This window comes from Crinia signifera, chromosome 1 (assembly GCF_055691185.1).
Source record: "Crinia signifera chromosome 1, ASM5569118v1, whole genome shotgun sequence".
Lineage (NCBI taxonomy): Eukaryota > Metazoa > Chordata > Amphibia > Anura > Myobatrachidae > Crinia > Crinia signifera.
In genome coordinates, this window is record NC_139217.1 from 187,843,219 (window position 1) to 187,868,512 (window position 25,294).

A 25,294-nucleotide genomic window follows, 5' to 3' on the forward strand; every position below is an offset into this window, starting at 1 on the left:
CTTTAATAATCATAGCACCATGATTACCAATACCTGTAAAAAACTCTGGCCCATAGTACGAACGGATCCCATCCTTAATTTACAGGACACTAAAATCATGCCTAGCTACACACGCGGACGCAATATAAGAGATATTGTAATGCGTACCGACATTGCAGGCATGAATGATAACAAACCCGTTTCTTCATTTCTGACACTCAAACCTGGTTGTTTTAAATGTTTAAACTGCTTAACCTGCAGGGCGATGGTGGCAGGCAGCAGTTTTAGACATCCTCACAGTGGTAAACAAATCTTTATTAAACATCGTATTACCTGTTCCACTAGGTACGTGGTCTATATTATTACTTGTCCCTGCGGATTAAGTTACGTAGGGAAAACCGACAGAACCATTAAAGAGAGGATGGCTACACACCGCAATGCGATAAAGAATGCTATCGCATCTGGAGTGGGCGATCAGCCGGTGTCCCGTCATTTCTTAGCGGCGGGTCATGGGCTGGCGACACTGAGGTATATGCTCATTGATCACGTCCCGCCATCATTGAGAGGTGGTAATAGATCAGAACAGCTATTAAAAAGAGAAACCAAATGGATTTATGAATTAGGCACGCTAGCACCGCGCGGCCTGAATGAACAGATGGGGCTCTGTCTGTTCTTATAATTATATTTCTTCTAAGCTGTTCGTTCGTTATGTACATGTTTAATATGTTACTAGTACGGCTTCTATTCCGGTTTACAGAAGTACTTGTTCTATACCATGAATTTATATATACATGCGGGTTCCTCTGCTTTGTTTTTAATTGTGATTTTAAATGTATTGTATACACCCGTTGCTATGGTGTTGAGTCGGGCCGTTATGACGTCATTAAGTGGCGTCCAGGTGCCGTTCTCTGATCCGGATGGCGGGTGTCTTTTTGCTGTGCACATGAGGGGGGATATAAGGTGAGATTTTGTCTGTATTGTTTGACTTGTTGCCTGAAGACGATGTAAAATAAAACATCGAAACGTTGCAGAATCCTGTGTATCGTGTTTTCACTGACCGAGTGCCGCTCCCTCTCGTGGAATATATATGTGGGGTTCCTCCTGAACCACCCTTGGTCCAGGCACCGGTACCATTACACTGATCAAGTAAGCGAGTGTGCTGCCCTTCCAGGACTATATATATATATATATATATATACACACAAACACATGGGGCTCAGCACTCACTACAACAAACTAACTCACCTTCACATTCAAATAATCAATAAATAAATAATGGGGTTTTAGTTAATGAATTGATCAATGCATTTAAGCTTGCAGCCCATCGCCAAGGGACCACATTTCACTGCAAGTCCTTCACTAACAACTGATTTTCTTAGGAACCTGGCACCTGCTTACACATCATAGCTAAAATGAACATGTGTTTTTTTCCTGGGTTAATGCTCAACTGCCAAGTAACTTATGGCTTTTAAAGGTGAGACAATCCCAAACACAGCACCTGAATTAGTATTAAAGGGGCAGCTGTCACAGGTTATATATATATATATATATATATATATATATATATATATATATATATATATATATATATATATATATATATATATATATATATATTATATCCAAACGATAACCGGCACTCCCTGCAGCATACAATCAATGCTGTCGCCCAGTGCAGCTCCACTACCCGCAGGTAGTATACATATCCATGCCACCGACTGCACTCTAGGGCTTGTAAGTAATCACGTGATTTTCCCATGCTGGAATGCCCTGTTGTACATGGCTGATGGGACTTGAGAAAGAGGGAAAGAGAACCTACAAGTGAAAGACACTACTACACATGAGATTTTTCGCTAAAATTGGTACGCACATATGATGAATTCTAAGGATTGTCACTGAACCTTTTTAAACACTGGTGCAGGAGGTCCTGACGATAGTGCCAATAAAGGAGCACTGAAACGTTGACATTATGACACTGTACTGTCGTTTTTGAAATTGAGAGTCCTGAATGCCACATCTTTGTTCCTGTACACTCTGCTTACCTTGAAGTTGTGAGGGCACCTGCTAGTAACCTGTAATCAAGCTGGGAGTGCCGGTCCATTTCTGCAAGATATATATCTGGATGTTCAGAATATGTAGAGGTATTTTTAAATAAATATGTAAAAAATCTAAAATCATATATAAAGGACACAACAAGGATATTACAAATTATGAAAGAGGTTGAATGGAAGGAGAGTTTTAAATGGGCAACGATTGATGTACAATCTTTGTATACGTCAATCCCACACGAAAAGGGGATAGAAAGTTGCCGTGAATTTTTAGACAATGATCCGACAATGACCCATGATTTAAAAGATTTTATCTGTACACTTACCGGATTTATTTTAAGTAAAAACTATTTTAAATTCCTGGATACATTTTATCTACAAGCGGTCGGAACCGCAATGGGTACGGTTTTCGCTCCCAGCTTCGCAAACCTCCATATGGGGAGCTGGGAGCAGAAATACATCTATGGAGAACATGATTTTACGTCTAATAAAATCGTCTATTACAGATATATTGACGATATTATTATTATTATTATTATTATTATTATTATTATTATTATTATTATATGGGATGGCTCAGAGGACACTTTCATAAAATTTATGAAGTATCTTGAGACCAACGAATACAATCTCTCTTTCACATCTAACTTAAATAAAAATGAAATTTAATATTTGGATCTGGTCCTAAGCAGCTCGAATAAAGAAGTGGTAACCAGTAATTACATTAAAACAGTAGATACAAATAGCTACGTACATTATAAAAGTGGTCATGCTAACAAATGGAAAACAAATATCCCGTTTTCTCAGTTCTCCAGGATACGGAGAAACTGTAGTTCTGTAGCTGAATTTGATAATCAATTAACAACTTACACTGATAGATTTAAAGACAGGGGTTACCCAGAGAAATTATTGCAAGAGGCTACAGCTAAAGTGAAACAAGTAGACCGGGAAACCCTTCTCCAATACAAAAATCCTAAACCAAATGATCAAAATAATTGTATTTTTGTAACACAGTATAATGAGAAGGAACATCTCATAAGAAATATTATCTATAAGCATTGGGAAATCCTAAAAACAGATCCCAGACAAACCTATGATTGCTTTTAGAAAAGCAAAAAGTATAAAGGACCAAATTGCTCCCAGCCTTTTATGTAAGGCCTGTAAGTCATGAGTTCAGGAATTATGATGACACAAGAACCTTTCAGATTAAACATCTCATGAACTGTATGACAACCTGGGTCATTTACCAACTAGAATGTTCCTGTAAGCTTAAATACATCGGAAAAACTAAAAGAAACTTGAAAATAAGAATTCAGGAACATGTTAGGGCTATAAAGAACAAAGTAGAAAACCATTCAGTTCCTAGACATTTTATGAAAACACATAACTGCAATCCGGCACATTTGCACTTTAAAGCCATTAATCATGTTACATTGGGTCCGAGAGGGGGTGATCATGTAAAAATTGCTCTCACAGAGAGAGATGTTTTGGATTTTTACTCTAAACACCATGGTTCCACATGGGTTAAACAAGGCTTTTGAAATGACATCATTTCTGTAGTGAGTAATCCCCCCTCTCTAAATAATGGCACCTTATCTATTTTTATCTAGTTTTATCTATTGCATGTTATGTGTCGCCATACATTGTTCCTATTGCTGCTGAAAAAATTCGAAAAAATTCATCTTCTGACTAAACCTAAGCCACTATTTTTTTCTAATACTATACAAAGATATCTGCCCCAAAAAATTAAGTGTAAACCTTCTAAGTGTTTGGCGCCCCTTTTTAATATTAGGCTCTGAAACATTGTGAGTAAATTAGTATCTGTAATTTTTGCTAATTTTTGCTAATATGAGTTTATGGTCTAAACTATGATAAATTTAACCAATGAAATTAATTTACCTATATATTTTTATTTCATTTCTTACTAATAGTCTATATAACTGTATTTCCCATGAGATTCATATACTTCTATATATATATTAATTTTATATATTTTTTGTAATTTATTGTAGTATGTATAATTTTATTTTATATTTGATGTTTTATATATTGATATGCATAAAATGTAAATAGTGCGGTGTAATTTATCAATCATAATTCTAGGCATCTTTTATTATTTTTATTGTATGGATTGCATTGTCCCGTATGCTATAATGAAAAAGCCTGCGGTAATAACCGTCTTTGTTGTCCATACCTAAATGTTTGGACATGCGCATTGGCGAAATCTAGTTAGACATATCTGCGGCATTAGCCGAATGCTGTCTCCTGTGTAATCAGGTGAAAGCTGGAGATCTATGACATCTTTCACGCGAGAGGAGGAAGCTCTCGCGCAGGCGCAGTAACCTCTGTGACTCCAGTCACGGAAGGCACTTAGCCAATACGTAAACTCAGCGCAAGCGCAACACGGACATACGTTCGCCGTGAGTACACGGACGTGAATTGGGAGAAAATCTCGCGCATGCGCATTAGAGATTAAATACGGAACCCGGAAGTTCCATACATGGTATGATTGATAGATTGACTGCACTATAAATATATCCTCTTTGGCACTTGTAAATATACTCTCCTGACGAAGTCCAGCCTAGGTTAAAGGCGTGAGCGACGAAACGCGTTGAGAGCACTCCGTTATCCATTCTTTGTTCATGTAAGATTTTTATTCTATTTACTTTTTTTGCACCTTATTAAAAACTCCACAAAAAATTTAATTGGAGTTTCTTCTCCTTATTCACTGCGTGGCACCATCTGGATCCAATCCAAATAACCTGTGGGGGAAATCCTGCCTTGAAAGGCATAATTGCAATATCCAGGGAACATCTTGGTAACACACTAGGACAGGATAACTAGACATCATTATGATGAGCACAAATATAATTTGAACACGGTACGCACAATTTAATTTGAAACCATTTGCGGATTTCAACCTATCATACTAGAGAGCGCTGTCTTTTCATTCTTTTTTCTAGTACACATTCACTCGAGACGTCGCAACAACGCCTCAAAAGGAGAAACATTAGCAGCCACCTTTATCAAGGGTGTGTGGTCGGAAGAGGATCTTCCTGTGATAAAAAGTGATCCGGACTTACATACAGACCTACCTGGGTTGTTTTAGCGCTTTACAGTACCGTCCTATTTTGAATATATATATATATATATATATATATATATATATATATATATATATATATATATATATATATATATATATATATATATATATATATATAGATATGGGAAATAGCCGGCACTCTAGGTCTCCAAAACAGCCGTACAACAGTTGAGGTGCTCTCCTCTATTAGATGTTACTGCGTCGGGTGCCCGGGCAAGTGGGAGCCCCATCCCCCGCTATATATATATATATATATATATATGGAGAAGACTGCGTCACTCGGGACTGGTTCAATAACAAACAACTCATAGCCAGACAATGGTTAAGTTGACGTTTCAGCCCTCAGGCTTTTATCAAAACAGCTTACATTGTAAGCTGTTTTGATAAAAGCCTGAAGGCTGAAACGTCAACTTAACCATTGTCTGGCTATGAGTTGTTTGTTATTGAACCAGTCCAGAGTGACGCAGTCTTCTCCTATTATTTACATGGGACAGCATTGCCTGTACTTATACTGAAGGCACCGGGCAAAAAGTTTCCTTCTGGAGTTGAGTGCCAGCGTTTTTGCACAATTATATAAATATATATATATATATATATATATATATATATATATATATATATATAAACAAGAGATATAGAGAGCGCTTAATAGAACTTCAACCAGTTACAGTCATGTATAGTACAATAACCCAATACAAATGTGTAATCTTAAAACCAGAATGCTTTAATTCAAGAATCACATCTGGACATTGACATTAATTCAAGAATCACATCTGGACATTGTATCCTTTTCGGAAATGCGATATCAATAACCTGACGCGTTTCGTCTTAACAAAGACTTCATCAGGGGTTTTACACCGATGTTCAGCTGTAGTATGGGTACGGTGCGTAAAAGGGTGGAGCTAGGTGGCTGCTGCTGGGCTGGCCAGGATGAGACGACGTCCTTTTACGATACAGAAATTGAGCTGTTTATAGAAATTGAACTGTATATTGCTGATACCCATACGCACCGTACCCATTCTACAGCTGAACATCGGTGTAAAACCCCTGATGAAGTCTTTGTTAAGACTAAACGCGTCGGGTTATTGATATCGCATTTCCGAAAAGGATACAATGTCCAGATGTGATTCTTGAATTAAAGCATTCTGGTTTTAAGATTACACATTTGTATTGGGTTATTGTACTATACATGACTGTAACTGGTGGAAGTTCTATTAAGCGCTCTCTATATCTCTTGTTTCCATTTCCATTATTGCCTCCCACTAGCAGGAGGGGGTGTTTAGAGTAGCTGCTCACACTTTAAGGGCGCATGTGGGTCATTCTTTGGATATATATATATATATATATATATATATATATATATATATAGCGGGATATAGCGGAGGCACTCTGCGGATTTCACAGCAAATGAACAGCCCACACCAAGGGTCAATACATTTAAGCTTTCGGATTTATTTCAATCCTTCATCAGAAAAGTGCAAAATAAAATAACAGTGCTTACCTATATACCATCAGGATGCGTCTCTCCTCCCGTAGCTCGCGCCGGGCTCAGCACGCTGACAGCGCTTCCGGTCACGCCGGGACTTCACAGTGCTTCCGGTCACGACGGAACACCTACGTTGCCGCCCGCCCACGTTGCTAGGGAGACAGAAGTACACAATAACAAATATTAAGTTCCGTGCATAATAACATACAGTTAAGTGCATTTAAAAAGCATGTATTACAGAGTATTAGTCAATCGGGATTTTCTATGCCACTATACATAAGTTCCATCTGTGGGAAAAAATTTTTTTTATATTAAAGTACAATAAAGCCTGCTCATAATATCTTTTAAGGGGGACAGCATACTTATACATTCTCAACCTTATAGAATGTATAAGTATGCTGTCCCCCTTAAAAGATATTATGAGCAGGCTTTATTGTACTTTAATATAAAAAAAATTTTTTCCCACAGATGGAACTTATGTATAGTGGCATAGAAAATCCCGATTGACTAATACTCTGTAATACATGCTTTTTAAATGCACTTAACTGTATGTTATTATGCACGGAACTTAATATTTGTTATTGTGTACTTCTGTCTCCCTAGCAACGTGGGCGGGCGGCAACGTAGGTGTTCCGTCGTGACCGGAAGCACTGTGAAGTCCCGGCGTGACCGGAAGCGCTGTCAGCGTGCTGAGCCCGGCGCGAGCTACGGGAGGAGAGACGCATCCTGATGGTATATAGGTAAGCACTGTTATTTTATTTTGCACTTTTCTGATGAAGGATTGAAATAAATCCGAAAGCTTAAATGTATTGACCCTTGGTGTGGGCTGTTCATTTGCTGTGAAATCCGCCGAGTGCCTCCGCTATATCCCGCTACTGTTCTCCATACTCTGGACTTGGAAGGCACCCCGGTTGCTGAGGCTTTATTGGATGCGAGTGCCGGTTTTTCTTCTATTATATATATATATATATATATATATATATATATATATATATATATATATATATATATATATATATATATATATATATATATATATATATATATATATATATATATATATATATATATATATGTGTATATCCAGCTCCCCTCATGTATAAGATACTTTGCTCGGTGCCTTCACCAGTGGATTGCATAACAGGGAGAAGGAGCGGCACTCACACACTTTAAAAAAATAAATACACTATGCAAGTGTTTTGGTTTTTAATTGAAAAAAAAAAAACAGTCATCAGGAATACATAATACAAACATCTCACAACTTAAATACCCAACAAACTAACACAACGTCCCAATCAAGTGCCACAGCCCATTTCTGGCATGAGCCTGACGTGTCATCCAAGGGCCTCCCCTTGCTGTGATGTCAATAATCTGGACTCAGGGTTGCCTAGCAACCTATCACCAGGGAAACATAGAATGAGAGTTAAAAATTTTTTTTCCTGCAGACATAAACATGAATACATGGTAATAATAAACTAGCAATAATGTATAAAACAATTGTATACTTTGAAATACAAAAAACAATTAATCTGCTTTTAGCCACATAAATGGTATCTCTGTAACAGGTAACACTAGCTGATATCAAAGAAAGCATGAAAATGATAAGTACTCATTCAGGCCATTTGGCTGCACAGTGTTAAGCTGCGATATCCATTTGGCTTCTCTTCTGAGCAATTGAAGATCCCCATCACCACACTGTAAATTGGGGGGTACATGGTCGATCATTTTGTGACTCAATTGGGCCAAACTATGTCCCATTTTTTTTAAAGTGCTTGGTCACGGGCTGATCAATAGGTTTATCTGCAAGAATCTGTTATACGGATGAAAAAAGTCGTGACCTACAGTACTACCATATAAGAACATGTTGAGCAGCCAAGACGTTTATGCACTCCAGGTTTCCTACTTAGGAATCCACCGTCTGTTGGGGAATCCCTCAGTCTCTGGGATGAGCTGCAAAAATAAACACTTGTGGTTCCTAATGTTCCTTTTGGTTCAGGTCTGTTTTTTTTTTTTTCTTACACCCTGGATGCCTACATGGAATGAAGAGGAGGCGATCTGCGTCAGAGGAGCTGGTGAGTATAATTAATTTTCACAGATACCCTATGGATTCTACTGGACAGGAGGACTGGCCTATGGTGGACCCTATAGGTAATTCTGTATGTGTGATTATGGTATGTATTAAAGTTCTATTTTTTTGGGTGTGTGTGTGTTTTATTGAGCTATAAAGCGGAACACACAAACTTCCGTGTTTTGGAGGCCTGGGCATTTCTGGCCATGTAACAACAGATGCCATGTCAGGCACAGCATGGCATTCTGGGGGTGTCACAATCCTGCCTAAATCCTGTATATCTGGCCTGTCATGTCTGCTCTTCAGTTCTGTGTATTCAAGTCTGCTACAGCTAGACTGCAATTATGATTCCTAAGCAATTGCAAATCGATTAATAAATCAGTAATGGTAAGTTTTGTAACTACAAAATGTAAATCATTCCAGAAAAGTGCCATATAACCTGCAATCATTAGTATTTACACCTATTTTTTTTACTCATAGACCATAAAATGCAGAGCTGCTGTAGCCTGGGACACACATCAACCACTAGTAATTGAGGAAGTTGAGGTACAGCCACCAAAAGCTCATGAAGTTCGGATTAAGGTGAAAGTTTAAAGTTTGTTGCCATATAAGCATATATATTAATTTATACTATTCTATCTGACTACAGTATCATGCCAGTGCAAACCAGTTTGATTTTGCAGTGTACAGTAAATGATTGCCGCTTTAAAAAAACTGAAGATTTCTTACCAAATCTCTCACTTTCTGAATCTCTCATCCTATTAAATTTCACCCAGTATATCTTCTCCCCATGGAGCAACATATTCTTCAGCCTATAGCAGTCTCCCCCCAACCCTGCAGAAACACATTCTACCCTCTCCCCTGAACACCTTCTTACTTTTCCTCCATAAAATGTTCTCCTATGGCCAAGATCTGCATTGGTACACTAACAATCTGGCTGTAAGTCATAGTAAAGTCTATTCTTTTTGCTACTGATGTCACAAGTAAATGGCTTTTCTCATTTTGGCTACAGAGCTGGTGCCCTGTTGCCACTGATGGAGTGTAATACTAAAGGACCTGAGATGCTATCATCAGAAAAATAAATTGTAGTACTGATGGAGCCAGGCTCAGCCAGAGCGATATATCCATAAAGCTGGCATGGGCGGTGCATGGGGACGCGCAAGCGGCCCATCCGCTCACATGGCCCACTCACGTGGGGACGGGGTGCTTCCCTGCCCGTTTCCACTTCAGGGAGATGAGCAGGGAGTGGCAGAGATGGGCAGCTGGCTGGCGGGGGATGGCACATGGTGATTATTTCGCCATAATGAGAGCGGCTTCATCTGTAGTTTTTTGTCTCTGATATTCCTGTATCTATTCTGCGTCTCAAGAATAACCTCGCCATTCCCATGTTATGCATCACTGCATTAATCTGTGATACCAGAATAGAACCTATTTTTATTTATTATAGAAAATGAATACAACCTTACAAATATTGGTGTCTCTTATGTACTTCTAATAAGAGTAAAGTGTGTTATATTCCACATTGAATTAAACATCTAAATAATACAGTATTCTTTCTAATTCATTTAGATGGTATCTACATCAATATGTCGAACAGATGACCACGCGAGGCATGGTGAAATAAAAAATATAAACTTTCCAGTTATTCTTGGTCATGAAGGAGCTGGGATAATTGAAAGTGTTGGGGAAGAAGTGACCGAACTTAAACCAGGTGTGCTTGAGAATTGAGTAAATAGCAGAAACATTAGATACTTCCTGTAAAACACTTGGGCGTACATAAATATTACTGACTATAATTACTGACAATTTGAAACAATTTGCAAATATCAGGGCACATGTGTACATAGGCCCTAATTCAGATATGATCGGAGGACAAATTTGTTCTCAAAATGGGCAAAACCATGTGCACTGCAGGTGGGGCAGATGTAACATGTGCAAAGAGAGTTAGATTTGTGTGAGTTATTTTGTTTCTGTGCAGGGAGAATACTGGCTGCTTTATTTTTACACTGCAATTTAGATTTCCGTTTCAACACACCCCACACAAATGTAACTCTCTCTGCAAGTTACATCTGCCCCACCTGAAGTACACACAGTGGTGTAACAATAGCCCCGTAGACCCCGTGGCGGTGGGGAGTCGCTGAGTAAAGTGTGGGCGCCAGGGGGTGTGCGGGGCTATTGTTCCGCTGCTGCTGCCTGTCTTACCCCCGTTGCCACCCTGCCGCCGCCTCTGTAACCGGGACACGCAGATCTACTTCTCTGCGGTCCTGGCGCTGCTCCTCACTCGGCTCCTGCTGCTATTATAAAAAAATCTCCCACACAAAATGTCTGCCCCCTTATAGCAGACCGTTTTTTGGAATACTAGAGATTATTTATAAGCAATTTTCGTAGTTACGCCACTGAGTGCACCTGGTTTTGCCCATATTGAGAACAAATTTGTACTGCAATCAGATCTGAATAAGGGGCAATATATGTTATAAATGCAATACTTTGTGTGAAATGTGCTTTATTATGGTATATAAGAAAATTATGTTTTATCCTTTCCATTTGTTCTCAAAATGGGCAAAACCATGTGCACTGCAGATGGGGCAGATGTAACATGTATAGAGAGAGTTAGATTTGTGTGAGTTATTTTCTTTCTGTGCAGGGTAAAAACTGGCTGCATTATTTTTACACTACAATTTAGATTTCAGTTTCAACACACCCCACCCAAATTGAACTCTACACATGTTACATCTGCCCTAAACTGCAGTGCACATGGTTTTGCCCATTTTGAGAAAACAATTGTACTGCAATCAGATCTGAATAAGGGCCATAGAGTATAATGGAAAACCTGATATACAGTATATGGAAATACATCCTTTGAGTTGGTGGATGTGGGTATTCCAGAGTCCTTGTTTAAGATGACTCAAACCAAAAATAAATAAAACAACCAATGTGAAGTACAGTTTAGGACAACATAGTATCTATTGTAAGTACAGTGATGAAAACAACACTCACATTTGGTTGGTGGTGGGGTAAAACACCCATCAAGATTTGTTTGCTTTAGCCAAGAAAAAAAAAAACACTTTGTTTTCTTGTTTACTTTGAACCACAACTTTGGAGTGTGTCACTACACCACTAACGCCCTGATAAAAAAAAGTGTCCAAGATCCAATAAAGTACACTAAAGAAACCTTTATGGGTCTGCAGCTGACATCAGAAGCTGTAAGTCTGGTACACAGCCCCTATATATACAACATTCATATACTGTACCAGTGATTAACCCTATGGGCTAAAACAATGATACCTCAATGGGTGTTATACCCCACCCCCAAGTGTGAGTGTGGTACACCCTTTTTTCATCACTGTAATTACATTAGATATTACATTTCCCTAAACTGTACTTCACATTGGTTGTTCTAGTATTTATTCTGAAACAAGGACTCATTGTCATTGTGACATTGGGCCTTATTCTAGTTCACTCTTTCTGACAAAATCCTTCTTAGATGGAGAAAACCATGTGCACTGCAGGTGGGGCAGATGTAAAATGTGCAGAGATAATTAGATTTGGGTGAGTTTTTACTTCAAAGTGAGATCTATATTGCAGTGTATAAATAAACCAGTCAGTATTTACCCTGCACAGAAACAAAATAACTCAGGCAAATCTAATTCTCTCTGCACATGTTACATCTGCCCCACCTGCAGTGCACATGGTTTTGTCCATCTAAGAAGGATTTTGTCAGAAATAGTGAACTACAATAAGGCCCATTGGGAGGTTGACTATACTACTTCATTTTAAAAGTTTAAATTTAAGTATAAAGTAACTTTAAAGTACAAGTTAATTACCAAGATTGTATTTCATACTGTAGCTCAGCTTGATAAATGTGCTTTTAAGATTTCCTCTTTATTAGCTGACTTTTATTGGGTCATATTAAAAAGCAGAAACCCCTTCAGGATAACCATAGTTATGAATAATCTACCGGTCTCCACTCTAGTGCTCAAATACCAGAAACAGATTTTTTAGATTTGTTTAATCATGCACAAGTGAGTTAATCTATTTTACTGCTTCAATAATATTTCCCACTGGCTTCCACAGACAGAAATTAAAATGTGACCTGTTGGCTCAAGTTAAAGGTTGAGAATCAATGATATACAAAAATACAGTACGTACTGTAGTGCAGTATTCAATGCTGGTTTTTAGAAATGTGCAGCGAATTCTGTTAAGGATTCGCTGCACATTCGCAGGGTTCCCGAGGGCTGGAGCATTCTCTGCCAGCCCTCCGTGTCACCCTATTCATCGCGTCAGGGGCAGCGAGCCCCTGGTGGCAAATTTTAACCCCTGCGGCAAATGCCGCAGGTAGCTCGGGGGTGGCGGCAGGTAGGGAGATGGAAGCCTCCCTGCCTGCGCTGGACACTGAGGGGGTTATGGAGGGCTTGCAGGGACACAGGGAGAGCCCCCCAAGAGCTGGCAGGGGGCTGGGATAAGGAGCCGCTGCACTCACTGGTCCCGATCCTACATATCTAATGATCGGGACCAGAGTGCAGTGAATGTATGAATATTAATGAGAGGCTACCGGCTCCCGGCCCCCTGCTGGTGAAAGTGTAAAAAAAAAATAAAAAAAAAAAATATATATATTAATGTGCTTCAAGCACATGAATAAAAATAGCATGCCCCTTCACAGAAAAAAAAAATCGGATTTTTTGACACAAAAAAAAAACAAAAAACTTTATTTTAAATGATCACTTCCCAGTTCACCTTAAAAAGATGTCAAATGCAAAATGGTGAATCATGGCAAAATCAGGGAGAAAACAATTCGCCATCCTAGCATTGAATACACTCTCGGCGAATCCTAGTGAAAACCCCATTGAAATACACCAGTGAATTGCAGCGAGCATGAAGCGGAGAACTGGCCGGCATTCACTGTTTCCTTTCGGCGGAACAGTGAACATTGAATAGGGTGAATCATATTTTCAGTGAAAAAATTCACCGCAAGGAGTGAAAACAGCCCGATTCACTGGAAAAAATTGGGACCATTGAATACTGGCCATAGAGTACAGTAGGTGCTACATACAGTATGCCTGATTCAGAGCTATACACACATCTAATAGTTTGCATACTGTACATAGCTAATGTTTTGAGATATGTTCATGCACAGGATCTGTACTGTACATGTGCAGTTATCTGTCTGCTGTGACGGTCGCAGTTACCCCTAAGCTTTAGCATGATTATCTTACTGTGGCCATTTGGGGGCAGAGTAGCTGCAGTCATGACCGGTTTCATTGTGTTAGCCCCATTTCTGGCTGTGCCAAAGCCAGATTATTATTATTATTATAATTTTATTTATAAGGCGCCACAAGTGTTTTGCAGCGCCGTACAAAGGAACAATACAGGGAGACAAAACTTGGCATAACATTGAATAAATAACAAAAATACAGTACAAATAATGAGCACCACAGTTCAATACACATTACAGCTTAAATGTAAGTAGTGAGGACCCAATCAATATACAACTAGAGGCTTGAAGCCAATGATGGAGATGAGTATGAAGATGGTCACTGAGTGTTGGAGTAAAGGAGAGCTGTGAGTGAAATGTGAAGAGAAGTGGGCTATGACAACAGGAGGGAAGATGGCCCTACTCGGAGGAGCTTACAATCTAGTAGGAAGGGGAGACAGACAGATTACAAGAGGTGCAAGCGAGGGGGTGGTGGTTAGATAGCAGGATGTAAACAGGCAAGGGGTCGGAGAACCAGCTGGTTTATGCAGTGGAAGGGTACGCTTTGATGAATAGGTGAGTTTTCAGTGCCCGTTTGAAGCTTTGCAAGGTCGGGGAGAGTCTAATGGAGCGAGGGAGTGCGTTCCACTGAAGGGGTGCAGCACGGGCAAAGTCCTGTACTCTAGCATGGGAAGCAGTGATCAGGGTGGAGGAGAGACGACAGTCGTCAGCTGACCGTAGAGGGCGGGAGGGTGTATGAATGGAGATGAGGTTAGAGATATATGGAGCAATGGAATTAGAGATGACGTTTTACGCATTACAGATGCAGCTTCGCTGACCCCAGCTGCGTGACAACACAGGCCAGCCAACAATATACTGTAGCTGTGATGTGTGTAATACATCCATCACTGAATCAGCCCCAGTGATGCATACTATACAATGCATTCCTTGATTGCTATTGTATATAAGGAGTTAGTTGAGTTAGAGGTAATCGATTTTATGAAGATCCTGATTTTATGAAGGTTGAGGTGCAACCCTTTCATGTACATGCCATTACAGCAGGGCCTGTGACACAATAAGTAAATAGGAGTAGCAGGTGAAAAAATAAATTAGGTAAAATTCAGACAGGATCACAAAGCACATTTTTTTTCTACAATGTTTTATTAAAGTTTTGAATACAGAAACATACAAACAGAGTAAAGAACAAAATTTGCATGGTACAGTCATTCCTTGTAAAGGGTACAGTTAAGGTAATCATCATAGAAAATTTGAGTGTAACAAATGTAGACTAGGATCTGCATTATCAGGGTTCATGTCAGACAATACGTATTAATTGGTGTAAAGATACATCTAGTGGCATTACATGTTATTACTCATTGATAAAGTGAATGAAATATATATACAAGAGTTATCTGGGATCATTGGAACACCAGCAAGAAATTCAATATGACGTTGCATGGTGTATGAATGACAAAAGGTGATGTTCCGTTTCCGGGGGGGAGAAAGAAAGACATATAGGGGGGAAAAGACAATAGAAAATGGGTATCCTAAGAAGCGAAGGTTGAAATCTAATGGGGAGTAGAGACAAAAAGAGGTAACTCATCAAGAAAAGGGGGCAGGTTGAGCAGGCCAAACCCAGCCCCTCACTATATGGGAGGTTTAGGGTCAGTGGGCCCTTTTGGTTTAGAAATCTGAAAAATTTGCATACAGTACTCAGGAGAGAGGGACAGCAATTAGGCAGGACAAAGGAAGCATATAGTATCTAATATTATCTTCTATGAGAGCAGAATTAGAATATAGAAATATGGGTAACCACTGACAACTGTCTTAGGCGGACATCTAATGTAGAAACCAGAATGTGAAGCAAGTCCATAAGGCATGTAATGTATTTCTGCTTAGAAGAGCAATCAGGGTTGTGTAGCAGAGATTGAAGATGACTGTGGCGTTTGGTTGCGCCTTCCAGAATGTCAAGGATAACCGAGGAATAATCGAACAAGCAGTGGTGATATGTCAATAGGCTGGTATATATAGACACACTTAAAACTGGAGCGACGGGTGATAAGCGTATAGTCAGTACTTCATGAAATGGAAGCAGTTAGAGTAGGGTCACTTTTGTCCGGTGTGGTGATGTGGGAAATCTCCCGTAAATACACCTGGGCATCTTTTGGAAATAGAAAGTCTTTATGAGAGGTGCCTTCATAGATATGTAGTCTGGCTTAATAGAGCAAGCCAAATTTCTTGCCCTCAGCGACAAGTTGGGAGCAGATAGTTGAAAAGGCTTTGCGAGCTCTGGTTAATTCCACAGAGTAGTCCTGGAAAATGAGCAACTTATGGCCCTCCCAGGTCAAATCTTTTATGCGGCATGAGGCGGACCATAGGGCTTGTTTGTGCAAAAAGTTCAGGCAGCGGAACAAAGTGACTCGTGGCCTGGGTTTGTTAGGGGTAGGGGGACACACCCTCTGGGTGAAATGTAATAGGGTGAGAGAATCAGAAAGTGAGAGATTTGGTAAGAAATCTCCAGTTTTTTTAAAGCGGCAATCATTTACACTGCAGATCCAGTTTCATTTGCAGTGTAAATGATTGCCACGGACACGTGGACAAGTGGTTCAGGGCAAACTAAGGACTATATGACTGTGACAGCCCACTGGGTAGATGCATCGCCCTCTGCAGCAGCATCTCCTTCACACCAGCTCCTTCCAAGGCAAGCTACACTGTGTATCACTGGTTTCAGTAAGAGGCACAACGCCGACAACCTCTTAGAGAAACTTTACAGAAATCATCTCGCAGTAGTTTACCCCACTTAGAATCTCCAGGGGATTTGTGGTGTCGGACAATGCCAGTAACACTGTGCAGGCATTACACATGGACAATTTCCAGCACGTGCCATGTTCTGCCCATACAATAAATTTGGTGGTGCAACATTTCATCAGAAGTGACAGGAGCGTGCAGGAGATGCTTGTGGTAGCCTGCAAAATTCCGGACACTTTCAGCATTCTGTCACTGCCTGCCGAAGGCTGGAGCGACAGCAAAAACTCCTCTACCTGCCCTGCTTCCATACTGCCAGCTTGAGTCAGGTGATTCCCCTGATCAGGCTGTTGCAGAAGCAGCTGGAGAAAGTGAAGGAGGAGCTAAAGCTTTGCAATTATGCAAAGCATGTATCTCTTTTGGATGAAGCCCTCCATACGCTTTGCCAGGGTGGTCAGTCTGTTAAAGTTAGAGGAATACATTCTGGCCACCGTGCTCGATCTGCGGTTTAAAGCGTATGTTGCATCTCTGTTTCCAGCGGACACAAGTCTACAAAGGTGCAAAGACCTGCTGATTATATGAAGCGGAACATGACATGGCCACAGCTCCTTCTTCATTTTCTCCCACACCTGTGGCTGCGAAGAAACCGCTAAGATTGACCCGCTGGCGGGGATGCAGGAGAGAGTTTGGACATCTGGTCTATACCGGATGACCTGCAAATGTTGCTGACGTGTATACTGGATAATTACTTTGGTGACAGCATCCAAGTAGACATGTCAGACAGTCCTTACGTGTACTTGCAGAAAAAAGGCAGTTTGAAGGCCCCTGTACAAACTGGCTCTATTTTACCTGAGATGTCCCCCCTCCAGTGTGTACTCCGAAAGAGTTTTTAGTGCAGCAGGGAACCTGGTCAGTGGGCAGCAAAGGAAGTTGCGTCCGAAAATGTGGAGAAGATGATGTTCATCAAAATGAATGATCAATTCTTCCATGAAGACCAGCAATTGTCTCCAGAGAGTACAGATGGACCTGTGATTGTGGAGTCCAGCGGAGAAAATTTGATAATCTGTGAGGATGAGGAAGTACACACTGAAGGGGGCCAGGAATCAGAGGAGGAAGACATCTTGCCTCTGTAGAGGTAGTTTGTACAGGGAGAGATTATTATTATTATTTTTTTTTTTTTTGGGGGGGGTCCAAACAAAGAAATAATTGTAACCACAGTTGTAGGCCCTGTCGCTGAAATTATTAATTTGTTAAAGTGTGCATGTCCAATTTCCACAACATTTATGTGGGAGGGCGGGCCTTGGCTCTACGTATTATTTTAAATACCCATCAACCATTAATGTAAAATCAGCTAATATTGCATCCAACATTGCTAGGTGCAGAGCCAAGCAGTGTAAGACTTCCAGAGCCAATTCTTTCAGCATTTGTGTAGACATTGGACGATCAAGCCATATAGTGGGGTTATCATTTATTAAACTTTGCTTGTAAGTCAGCTTGTAAGTCTTGCCTAACTTGCTGGAAAAAAGAAGGTTGCTGAAGTTCTTTTGGAAGCTTGGAGCAGATCTCAGTGCTGCCCAAATCATCCGCTGCTCCTTGGCTATACAAATTATTTTAAATGCCCATCAACCATTAATGTAAAATCAGCTAACATGGCATCCAACATTGCTAGGCACAGAGCCAATTCTTTCAGCAAAGGTGTAGACATTGGATGATCAAGCCATATATTGCCATATATCCATTATTAAAGATTGGTTGTAAGTCAGGAATGAAACTTGTGAAGATGGCATGTTGAGATGTCGAGTCAAACATTCCTTAAGTGGACACGTACGATTAGGAAGGAAGCCCCGGTTCCCATGAACAACAGGTATACATCTCCTACATATGTATCAAAGACATTGCTAAGAACCACCCCATATTGGTGGGAAAAGACATCCCCCAGCCAGCGACAGTCATTGACCACCTTTAGAATGCTTTGGTCTTCAAGCACCATTTGTAGAAAAAGTAATTTCCAGTCAAAGTACTCAGATAATAATTTAGTTAATCTTTACATTTTATGTCTGCAGGAGATAAAGTAATCCCACTATGCATCCCTCAGTGTGGAAGGTGCAGTTCTTGTCTGAGTGCGCACACCAACTGTTGTCTAAAAACACAGTGAGTATTTTAGGAACAACCATATTTTCACATGAATGCAACCCCCCAATGAGGATTGAGCCTTGGCCAGTGCCATGGTTTTGGGCCCCTTGTGCAAACTATAAATTTGTGCCCTACATCCCATATTTTGTAAAGGGATAGTGGCCCCACAAGGAATGGGTGTGGTCACCCAATAGTAACTCCAATTAAAGTTACGCCAAACAGTAGCTTACCCATATTCACAATACACCGCATGTAGTGCCACTTATTCACACAGTAGGACTCTTTTTCAAGTTAAGATACACAGTACTACTCCTTATTCATAGTGCCCACAGTAGGTCCCCTTATAGAAATAATGTTCACAGTAGTGCTGTTTTATACACCCATCTGTCTCTGTCACTGCAGCAACTAAATGCCCATGTCTCTACAGCAGCCCTCTCACCTTGTGTCTAGAAGGCACAGAGCTTGCTCCTCTTAGTGGACCTTCTTCACTTTAGAGGTGGAGGTGACGTCATGACATCACATACAGCGTAATATGACTCTGGGAAAGGCTTTTCTTTGGAATTACTGTGAAGGGCTGTGGTGAGGATGGAACTCAGTTCTTCCCCGTTCCCCCTCAACCCCTGATTGTAAAACTTTTTATTAGCTTTAGTGTGTTCCTGAGCAGTCATCTAGAAACCTAATTATTTTGTGTTAAAATTGTAGCTTAAAACTTGCTAGTCAGCTGTATAATAATTAAAATTATAATATATAATTGTTGCTTTAACTTCCTCATTTATTTCCAATAAGCCTTATTGAATCCCAAAATGTAATGCCTGACAAGACTTCTCGGTTTACCTGCAAAGGGAAAGTTGTGTATCACTTTTTATGGACAAGCACCTTTTCTGAATATACCGTTGTGCCTACTGATGCTGTAGCAAAAATTGATAATAAAGCACCACTGGAGAGAGCCTGTCTTTTTGGATGTGGTTTTCCCACTGGATACGGAGCTGCCATCAATACGGCCAAGGTAAAGCATTTTCGCATTTCATTTTTCAAAATAATTGTGACTAATTTTAGATCAAACAACGTCATAGTAAGTCATCCTAAGCAAATTGGCATTAAGTTTATAAAATATTAGCATTTTGAACTCATCCTTTTACTAGGTTGCATGCACACAGACTGCATGTATAGTACCAACCAATTATCCTCTGTCAATTTGAAAAAAATATGACTTATACTACAGTATTCTAGTAGTATACTAGTGGTCAAATATTTGTTTATTTTTTTTAATTATGAGAGCAGCACAACTCCAAGGACTTATGTCCTAACGGCTCTTCTGGCAATTACAGACATCACCTGTGGGCTTCTGAACCACTGGGGAGTCTTCTCTTCTTCGCTTCCATGCCTGGTCGTGTCTCCACAGTAAATTAGAGAGGCTAGAACCTGCATACTAAGATTGATATTATGTGATACTAGTCAAGCTGCTGTACTTACAAGGAACCCACACTTGTTCTTAAGTAAGTACTACAATACTGTACATATTTTTCATCCAGCTCAACAGACAGGCTTCTACCTTGCAGATGATCTGCCGGCCAGACCACCTTACAGCGCTGCCACTGGATCCCATATTCCAGCAGCTTCAGCTTTATACTGAGCTATGCCCTCTCTGCTGCTATCAATAGAAAATCCTCTTGATGCTCCTGTGGTCGGCAGCCCACCTGCCTTATTAGACTGCATGCTGACTCCTGGTAGCCACTAAGATGCCTGCGGCACCATAGTTCTGGTGACTCTGCAACCTGTATTCCAGTAGGTCATGTTCATGTTTGCCTAAGTTAATTATCTTCTCAACCAGATGTAAAACCCTTTCTTTAGTTTACCCCCCCTGGATGACCATACCCTCCAACATTCCTTAACAGTCTGCAGTGAGATTAAGGAAGATTAAATAAAATGACACCAACTAAAAAAGACATTCTGGATAACATCGGACATGAAGAAAGGTATATGTTAAATGTGTCCTTTTCCTGTTGTCTAACAGCCTCACAGCCTTGGAAGAGGTGGTCACTTTTTATACATTCAAGGACATCATTTTTTATTTTCGGAAGACCTGCAAGTCTTGAAGTCTAGGATAGATGATCCAGGGATGTACAGTAATTACATCTGAATCAGATGTCTCTCAGAAGAGGCTCCAGAAACTGTCTTGGTTGACACTTTGACAAAGATTGTCAATTAAATTCTAGGCAATGATCCTAATGATATGATAGCCTTTGATAGGGCACATCAAGCTCCATACCCAGAGTCTTTTCCACAGATAGTCCCTGTGACATCACCTGCCAACTCCTATATTTATCTCAAATAGAGGAAGTGAAGACTGCATTGGGACACTATCTATATCTCTAAGGATCTTTCGTGGTATACTGTACACTACAACAACACAGAGCCCTGGGACCACTGACTGATGTATGAAAGTATGACTGAGTGCAGGAGGGAGAGCAGCAATCAGGTGTTACCTCCTGAAGATAAAGAAAACAATCAAATATAATGGTTATATGAGCACTACTGAGAGGAAAAATAGGATAACTTATTTAAATGGCTTCCCCAAATGGTGGCCTCTATTCTTCTCCCAAAACAATTCTAGTGATGTACATAGTAAACAAAATGGAAAACAATATTTTTTAGAGTCTGCAACTAAAAGTCCTTTCCGTAGATGCAGAGAAGGTTGCCAGACACCCTATTCGCTATATGGGATGGTGCTGTAATTATTATTTTCTTGGATCACCTTCTGTGCAGTCAAACTGTGTAGTAGACTTACTTTTGCTTAGTTAAAATCAACAGAATACATGCATATAAAGATATTTTTTAGGCAGTGTTCTTTTAAAAAATTAACCACCAGATGGAGCAATAATCCAGATCACCAAGTGACTCCACTATAAAGTATCAATGCAGACACAGTTATGCTTACATGTAGAAAGCAGGTGGTATGCACATCCAGGTTTCATTAACGGTCTCCCTTTGTGGTCGTGTAAGAATTTTTCTTTCTCATCCACTCAGAGCCATATAATGGAAACCAAAAAAACAAGTGTAGTCACACAATAATTTTAATCCAAAAGATTGAATAATCCAGTTTTTTAAAAGTGGCAATCATTTACATGGCAAAACCAGTTTGATTTTGCAGTGTAAATGATTGCCGCTTTATTAAACCTGGAGATTTCTCACCAAATCTCTCACTTTCTGAATCTCTCATCCTATAAAATTTCACCCAATGGGTAAGATGTACTAAGTCTTGAAAAAGTGATAAAATGGAGATTGATAAACCACCAACCAATCAGCTCCTACCTGTTGTTTTTCAAACACAGCCTGTGACATGGCAATTACGAGCTGATTGGCCGGTGATATATCACTCTCCATTTTATCACTTTTCAAGCTTAGTCCATCTGGCCCTGAGACAACCCCTATAGCAAATGCATCTTAATTTTCTAACCCGTAGATGCTTATGTAAGTGGAATGTTCTAATTTTGAACTGACTACTTTAGGATTTTCTAATGTATGTTTGTGTTTTCTGTAGGTGGAACCTGACTCTACTTGTGCCATATTTGGTTTGGGTGCAATAGGGCTGTCAACCATTATAGGCTGTAAATTATCTGGAGCTTCAAGAATTATTGCAATAGATATAAATAATAGCAAGTTTGAAAAGGCTACGTTGTTCGGAGCTACAGAATGCATCAACCCCATGGATTACGATAAGCCAATTGAGGAGGTGATCATTGAAATGACAGGACATGGAGTGCATTATTCCTTTGAATGCATTGGGAATACAGATGTCATGGTATGTGAATATTGAATGAATCACTTGTGTGGTTAGCAGTTCATTTATTAAGGGGATGATAATTTGTAGGTTCCTGGCACTATTAAGAACGTCAGTTCTGTCTAGTACCTCCTTTTGTTTAACTCAACCGTCACAAAAATTAATATTATTATGTTGAGTTATTCCTATATTATATTATATAATAAATATGGTCACATTATCATAAAGTGCAATATGATGTGATGTTATTTAATACAAAAATAGACCCTTACGCATAATCTCTGATGGAGCCATTAGTTGTAATTTTTTTTTTTATCATTATGTTATGAGATGAGGGATGCCCTTATAAATATTGTACTACTGTTGTATTGCGAAGAAAACAGAGAGAGTTTGTTTATACTGTAGTTCTATATCTATATAATCAAATGAGGCCTCAGACTGATCGGGCCGTGAAATCGGCCAAAATCAGATGTGTTTGACATCCCATCCGACACAATGCTGCAGGTTAAATCTGTTGGGTTGGACCCATCTGAGGCACATCGCGGGTGCTTTTTAGCACCCATGATGTGTTGGTCCGATCCAGAGGCGTGTGCCTGGCACACACCTATGTGAAAGGGGCGGGCAGCATGGGGTCTGGGCCCAGCAGGATGCTGCACCCACAGCCTGGACCTCATGCCCCCCGCAGCTCCCCTGGAATTACATGGGATAAATCACATGTGATTTATGACTTGTTTGGAGAAATGGACCAAAGGCGATGAAAAGCTGTCGACACAGTTGTCCGATGATCTCAGAAGGATGAGCTATATGAAAAAAATAAAGGCATGTATCAATGAATATTCCGTATAGGCAACAGAATTTTAGTGGGTTCAAGGGATGGGTAACTGCAAGCGTACCCTCTATCACGATTGAAAAGGTAGATGGTGCATATAAAGGTATCTTTGAAGCCTATTAGGGAAATATAGAAAACCAAAGCGAATATAGAAAACCAAAGATGCAGCACTCCAGCCTAGTAAGATTGTGATTTTAATTATTAGCACTTAGCTACGTTTCAACATTCGCATGTAGTCTTCAGGCTCCTTCAGGTATCACAGATACAGAGTACCCCAACCGCGCTTTAACAGATTTATGGCAGCACCTCTGAGGGATCTCCTGTTAGATGCAACCCAAATGTGTAGAGATGAGAAGAAGAAGAGAAAGCGAGGGCTGCCTAGGCATGAGGGAATATAAGAGTCTGTGCAGTTTGGGATGGTATGACAAAAGCTAGAAATCAGAGTGTCACTTACCCATAGAGGTGCAATGTAGATGGGGTAGCCAATCAGGTGTAGAAAGGGTGGTAGCTTAGGTGGAGATATATAAGAGGTAGTCAGGTGATCCATCTTCCTCTTGAGTCTGGATTTGTGGGAGGCTAACGTGGTGCAGGCTGAAAGAGATAAGTGCTGCAGTGTTACACCATATTTAAACCTGTCATATTTAGACATGTTCCCCTCTGTGTAGTGTAGTGGTTGAGCTGGCCACATAGCATATGAGCATAGGGAGTTGGGGGCGGCCAGCCCGAATAACGTAGTCCGCCCGTCCCTTGGTGGCCGCTGCGGCGACATGTGGTGTCGGCGGCAGACTGGTGGTGCCCCCTTCCATCTCCGGGCTCCCTCCCAGGGAAGGCATGCGCAGCTCTCCGCCGCCAGCGGTGTCTCTCCACCGCCAGCGGCACACACTGCCGCGCTCAACCCCCACTCACCTCCCTCAGCGTAGCCCGCCGGCGGGGAGCGGGGGGAAGGCAGCGCACACGGTTGCGCTGCTGCAGGTCCCCTCTCTCCCGCCCGGCTCTCTGGCGCTACGGCATAGTCTGCCCCCTCCCCAGCCCCGCCGCAGCTGGACAGGACCCGGCGGGCGTACGGAGTCGAGCCGGGTCAGGGCATACAACCCCTGCTGGCGTGCCCCGCGGCGCCCCCCCACCTCCCCAGGATATCCACGCCGGGGGACAGAAAATAATATATATAGGGGGATCCAGGACGCCACGCTACCAGGGTTTCCTGGATCCCTAGCAACATTTTTGTGGCATCCAGCAGAGGGGCGCTGCGGCCCCCTGCTGGTGCCTGGGAATCAATGCACATACAATAAGTGCATCTCATTTATATTTTGGGGGGTTTTGTTGTACCCGGCCGGGGTACTGCAGGCCAATATTCACATGGCAGTGGGTACCCATCATTGAACCCCACAATTGCCCATATCAGGGCGGGGGGTATCATGGGCACCGCCACAAGGCGGCGCACCCTCACAGTTGACCCATCCGGGTTATTACTCGGGGTTTCCCACGAGGCCCCCCCCCAGCGTTGGGCTGCACATTCCTCCTGCATTGTCTCACACTGTCCCGACAGCACTCCGGGTGCACCTACCCGCCTGGTCTCAGCCGGTTGGGTTTTTTCCCTGCGGGGAGTCAGGGGGCAGTTTCACGGCCCTTACGGCCATGGTTGGGCTAGGTCACAGCCACTCACGGCTCCCACATGACAGCTGGAGGGGGCAGGCGTTTTTTTCCCTGCTCCTCCTCATCCAGCTCCCAGGTGCCTCAGGCACCTCTTGGTATGTTGAATAGTGCTGGGGCTACCTCCCCCCCCCCTCACAATTTCAGGGTGGGGTTGGTTCTGCACGAGGCACGAGTGAGTCACTAACCACTGTGTATGCTTCTCCCAAGGTCTCATCGGTTGTCCGGCGGGCAGCTGCGGAGGTGGATCAGCATTCTGGAGAAAACATTACGGCAGG

At 41.2% G+C, this 25,294-nt stretch overlaps 1 protein-coding gene across 2 annotated transcripts in view; it reads left to right on the top strand.

Moving 5' to 3' along the window:
• LOC146065466 (alcohol dehydrogenase 1-like) overlaps positions 1 to 25,294 on the top strand; it is a 72,454-nt gene that overhangs the window by 17,229 nt on the left and 29,931 nt on the right. For both annotated transcript variants that reach the window (XR_014472333.1, XM_083179046.1), the window contains exons 2-6: positions 9,168 to 9,269; positions 10,257 to 10,398; positions 18,687 to 18,774; positions 19,543 to 19,762; positions 22,298 to 22,558. Coding sequence is in view for 1 of the 2 variants with exons in the window: in XM_083179046.1 (XP_083035172.1) it covers positions 9,168 to 9,269; positions 10,257 to 10,398; positions 18,687 to 18,774; positions 19,543 to 19,762; positions 22,298 to 22,558 (813 nt within the window). In the remaining variant the exon portion in view is untranslated. The remainder of the gene's footprint in view (positions 1 to 9,167; positions 9,270 to 10,256; positions 10,399 to 18,686; positions 18,775 to 19,542; positions 19,763 to 22,297; positions 22,559 to 25,294) is intronic.